Source organism: Zingiber officinale, chromosome 6A, assembly GCF_018446385.1.
Source record: "Zingiber officinale cultivar Zhangliang chromosome 6A, Zo_v1.1, whole genome shotgun sequence".
Classification (NCBI taxonomy): domain Eukaryota; kingdom Viridiplantae; phylum Streptophyta; class Magnoliopsida; order Zingiberales; family Zingiberaceae; genus Zingiber; species Zingiber officinale.
This window is the reverse complement of record NC_055997.1, coordinates 7914799-7920204: the sequence shown is the minus strand read 5'-3', so window position 1 is coordinate 7920204 and position 5406 is coordinate 7914799. Positions and strand designations below refer to the sequence as shown.

The 5406-nt window shown below is 38.3% G+C and overlaps 1 protein-coding gene across 1 annotated transcript; it reads left to right on the top strand.

Moving 5' to 3' along the window:
- The first annotated feature begins 1232 nt into the window (after positions 1-1232).
- On the top strand, positions 1233-4105 carry LOC121995714 (sulfite exporter TauE/SafE family protein 3-like). Its single transcript, XM_042549466.1, has 12 exons — positions 1233-1664; positions 1773-1932; positions 2146-2346; positions 2436-2500; positions 2593-2620; positions 2705-2787; positions 2866-2952; positions 3047-3100; positions 3172-3393; positions 3476-3569; positions 3675-3815; positions 3889-4105. Exons 1-12 carry the CDS (start codon positions 1452-1454, stop codon positions 3972-3974), a joined length of 1434 nt encoding a protein of 477 aa, XP_042405400.1. The 5' UTR covers positions 1233-1451; the 3' UTR covers positions 3975-4105.
- Positions 4106-5406: the final 1301 nt, after the last annotated feature.

The following is a 5406-nucleotide window of genomic DNA, read 5'->3' as shown; positions in this document are numbered from 1 at the left end:
AAATTTATTATTATCGAGATATGTTTTGGATTTAACCCAAAATTCTTAATTAGTTGGAGCCAAAAAAAAAAAAAATTTGAGCATGTGAGTTAGTTGAATCAGTCAAGCTAGTAGCGTTAAATGAGTTAAGCAGGTCAAATGGATCAAACTCAGTATCTAAGCCCTAAAAAACGTATGACACTGAAAATCTAAAATTTTAACTAGCAACAAGAGTAAAAATCTAGGATAAAATTCAGGAAAAATCATCGACACGAAAAAATTATGTCGTGCTCAAATGTGTGAGTTGAAATAGTTTTTTTTTTTTTTCCCGTGTGTGTCCTTTTCTTCTGTTAGTAAAGTAGGCTCGTCCAGAGATGGTCCTCAAAGGCTATCATTCATTAACAATTCAATCCATAAGAGCAACTCAAAATTGATAGATATACTTAGATGGCCCTTCAATAATTCAAAGTCCATTTCAATTGATCTTTTAAATTCTTAACAACTTGACGTGCCAAAAAGGAGCTTCGAATCCACTTTAGTATAGTAAAAGATGATAATACGTGCTCCAAAAACTCCTCCAGTATTATCCCATGTCATTATGTCATTTTGAAAGAGTATAAAAATTACATAGATGGTGAAAGTACATGGTCGGAATATTAATTCTAGATAATAATATCTCGAGGATCCAATCTTAGATTTCTTGGCCATGAAATCATGCATTCCAGTTGTGCTATACTTGGGATAAGTCCGTGGAACATAAATGATAGTGCCCTTCGGATGAATTTAGTGACTAACATATGAGGTGTTGTTACAATAAGATTTGGGGTTCGAATTTCGGTAAAATCGAGATAAATACCTCCCTTATATGTTAGTTATTATTTCAAAAATTATTAGTTATCCGTGATTTATCTCCTTCAAATTGATCCTAAGATCTAAGATAAATTGACAAGAGCACTAACAACAAGTATATTCATTTGTTGTCACAGTGGAACATAAATGATAGTAAATGATGGGTCAATTTCCATTGATTAATGCCATGCATGATATTATGTGACATTGGTATTTAATTAATTATAAAAGGATTAAGGAATAATTTATTAGTAAAAAAAATGAAATATGAACCAGGTAAATACCCTCCTGGGCGAATTATACCGGAAAAACTACCCACGCTAACGTAAATAAACACCAACTCCAGGGGCATTTTCGTAATAAAAGCTCTTTAAATGTGGCTCTTCCGCTTCTCACCCGTGTGCTGGTTCCGAACTCGTGGCCACAACCGCTGCTGCTCTCCGCTCTGCTTGCCCGACGTCGGAGACCGGCGGCGTCGATCTTTGAATCTCTGTTTTTTGGCTTCCCACACCTGCGCTTCTTCCTTTAGCTAGGGACGTGATTTTAGCGGAGAACTCGAGCAGGCGAGTAAAGTTTAGATTTTTTTAGGCGCACGCGCGAGGAGGGGGCCAAAGAGGGGGGAAATGGAACCCAAGTGGCGGAGCGCTCATTTTCTGACGGCGGTTGTGGTTTCTCTGGCGGCTTTCGTGGCGGTCTCCGCGGAGCGTCGACTGCGGTCGGAGGGGGCGGTGGCCGAGGCTGTTAAAGCGGAAGAGGTCGGACTGTCCGATTACGTGCTCAGGGTGGTCGACTTCCTGTGGCGGCCCGATGAGTCTTCCTACCAGCACGTCTGGCCGGTAATTTTTGATTTTTCAGACTCTATTCTTGTCTCTTTTCTGTCTTCTGGCGGTCGATCTCTTGAGAAAATTGTCTTTTTTTCTTTTTCCATTGGTTTCCTCTTGAAGCCTATGAAATTTGGGTGGCAAATCGTTGTCGGAACCATCATCGGGTTCTTGGGCTCAGCATTTGGGAGCGTCGGAGGCATCGGTGGTGGTGGAATATATGTTCCCATGCTCACTCTCATCATTGGATTCGACGCCAAATCTTCCACTGCCATATCAAAATGTGAGAGACTATGTTCTGTTTGCGTTATTGACTTTAGAACCCTCATCATCCCAATTTGTGCATCAATGCCAGTAAATGATGTTTTCTGAAAGCTTAACAAGAGAAACTTAACTTGATTGTTCTTTGTTTTTGCGTTGCAAATACTATTCTACCTTACTAAGTTCATTGATCCATGCTTATTCTTCTTGTCTGTGTTCACAATTCTTTGGATAGGTATGATCATGGGTGCAGCCGGATCAACAGTTTGGTACAACCTTAAGCTCAGGCATCCCACTCTAGACATGCCGATCATCGACTACGATTTGGCTTTGCTTTTCCAACCAATGCTCATGCTGGGGATTAGTATTGGAGTCTCTTTCAATGTCATCTTTGCAGATTGGATGGTCACTGTCCTTCTAATTATCCTCTTCATAGGTAATTATGCCATTCTATTTCCTTTCAGTTTTGCATTTGCTGCTTCAGACTGTTTGCAGAAGTTTATGTTGTATGGCTTCTCTTGATAGGCACGTCAACCAAGGCTTTTCTGAAGGGGGTCGAGACATGGAAGACAGAGACAATTGTGAAGAGGGTGAGCAGTGTTCTTAGTTTATCATAGAACAGGATTTTGCTTCTTTCTCTATTGAATCACAGTTTGCCTTACATATTTTCTTCGAAATCTAGGAGGCAAAAAAGCGTATAGAGTACAATGGTAAGTTGCCAAGCCTTCTTTTTTTTCCCCCTCGACATTGTACATGGCAAATTTTTGCTTAAATTGCTGTTCTATATCACATAGGGAGTGAAGAAACAGAATACAAAGCTCTCCCTTCTGCTCCTGGGAATTCAAATAGAGAAGAGGAGAAGGTGCTTCGAGGAGAGGTATGAAGGAAGCACTCAGAACCTTTTTTGTGCCACCAGTTATCACATGAGACTCACATGTAAGATCAAACATTGCAGGCTCCACTGTTGGAAAATGTTTGCTGGAAGGAGCTTGGTCTTCTTTGCTTCGTATGGGTAGCTTTCCTCATCCTGCAAATTTTGAAGGTGAACCAATCTGTTCTGGAGAATTCACTAGGTCCATTAATTATCTTTCTTTCAATTAAATCACTCACAGTTGCATGTGTTCTTGTACCTCCAGCAAAATTATACGTCAACATGTTCTCTTTGGTATTGGATTCTGAACTTTCTTCAGGTAATCCATTGTTTTTCTTAAGCAGAAATGCTTGACTTTGATTAGATTTTAATGCAAAAAAACTTGTTCAGGTTCCTGTATCACTGGGAGTTGCAGGATACGAGGCTATTAGCTTATACAAGGGAAAGAGAGTAATATCATCAAAGGGGAATGAAGAAATAGGTTTTACAGTTTTGCAGCTCGTTTCCTACTGCTTGATTGGTGTTCTTGCTGGAGTAGTTGGAGGGCTTCTTGGCCTCGGAGGAGGCTTCATCTTGGGCCCTGTATTCTTGGAACTTGGCATTCCTCCCCAGGTTAATTTGTGCTTCACTGTGACAACCATGGTTCTGGATTAAAATGTCTGAATTACTGAAGAACAGCTTAATCTTTCCCCAGGTCTCAAGCGCCACCGCAACTTTTGCAATGACATTTTCTTCTTCCATGTCCGTCGTGGAGTACTACCTTCTGAATCGGTTCCCAGTCCCGTATGGTAACGTCCAACAGCTCCACATTTCCATCTCGATCGTTCTGTTGTGTGAATCAGTACTGCTTCGTGGCCATTGACACTTGCTCTGTTTTTCTCACAATTGGGCAGCATTGTACATGGTGGCGGTCGCACTGGTTGCGGCAATCATCGGCCAACACATAGTGAGGAAGATCATTGAAATACTGGGGAGAGCTTCTCTCATTATCTTCATTCTTTCCTTCACAATCTTCGTCAGCGCTGTTTCTCTCGGTCAGTAGCCATCTTCCATTTTCTGATCTAGCTCCTAGTGCTAACACTATGTATGTATCCTGATGCTTGACAGGTGGGGTTGGCATTTCCAACATGATTTACAAAATTGAGCATCACGAGTACATGGGCTTTGAAGATCTCTGTAAATATGAAGTGTAGATGAGGAACGAAGACATTAAGTTGGTAGCTCTGCCATGATTGAGTCCATGCAATTATCGATGCCTATTGTAAAACTTCTGTATCTTTAAGGGAATACTTAAATGCAAACTAGTAGAGCAGGATTTATTATAGATTGATCACCATAATAACAGAGAATCATTCAATAAATCAAATTAGTATAAGGCATAATAATTGTTAAAAATTCTTTCCTTATGAATCGGTCTTATTAGTTGGTCAATGGACCGAGTGCTCAATAAATTGGAACTCCCTTTCTAATACATTGTTGTATTTGTGCTAATATATTTTCCGTTGCAGTTTTTTTTTCTATCATCGTCCCAAGCCGCGCTGCTCACCCGACCTTCCTCCTCCCATGCACCGGATTTCTGCTCTTCCTTCGAATTTTTCCTTTCTAATATCTTTTCCTAAGTCCCCTATCATCGTTTTCCTTTTCTTTCTTTCCCTTTTTTCTTTTTCCTTTTTATTTTCAATGTCAGTACTTATAAAAGATGTCAAATTTATCTAGTAGGACATATTGGTACTAAATATTCTAAATAATTTGACACAAATTTTGTCAATGGTTCTACACTTTTAAGACAATCAACCATTTCACAAGCATATCTCAAAGCATGCTCGTCTATGTCTATTCTGAATAAATCATCAGGATTTTTATTTACTGAATGATATACTAACACTGGACTTGTAATTCATCATGTCACATCAGATCATAATATCCTTACAGAAGTAATGTCTTGTTTTGGTTCAGATATGATACAAGTAGGTGATAATTCATATTTATAAATTGCTAATCTTGAAAACACATATATTCATTTATTCAATCGTACTTTTCACATACACAACATCTTTCATGTTCCATCTATTAATAAAAATTTACTCTCCAAGCATCAGTTTTCTCTTGATAACACTGTGTGAACATACAAATACATCAGCTTAGCTTACCCGACTTAGTCATCCTTCTTTTGACATTGTTAAGTCAAGCATCAATATGTATGATTTACCTACTTCTTTTACCTCCTCTCCATCTCATTTATGTAGTGCTTATATGAAATCTAAAAGTTATAAGATACATTTTTCTTCATCCGATTATATTCTAATTTTCTACTTAAAATAATTCATTCGAATGTTTGAGGACCTGCACTTATCTTGTCTAATCGAGGTTTTCTATATTATGTCACATTCATTGATCATTTTAGTAAATATATCTGGTTCTATCCTATGAGATAGAAATATGATTTATTAGACATATTCTATCATTGTCAAAAATAAGTTAAACGATATTTTAATAGTAAAATACCCTCTCTTTATTTTGATTAGGGAAGTAAATATCAAGCTCTTCATTGTCATCTTATCTCTTGTGAAATTGTTCATCGAGTCTTTTGTCCTCACAATCTAAAGTAAAATGGCTCTGCTAAGA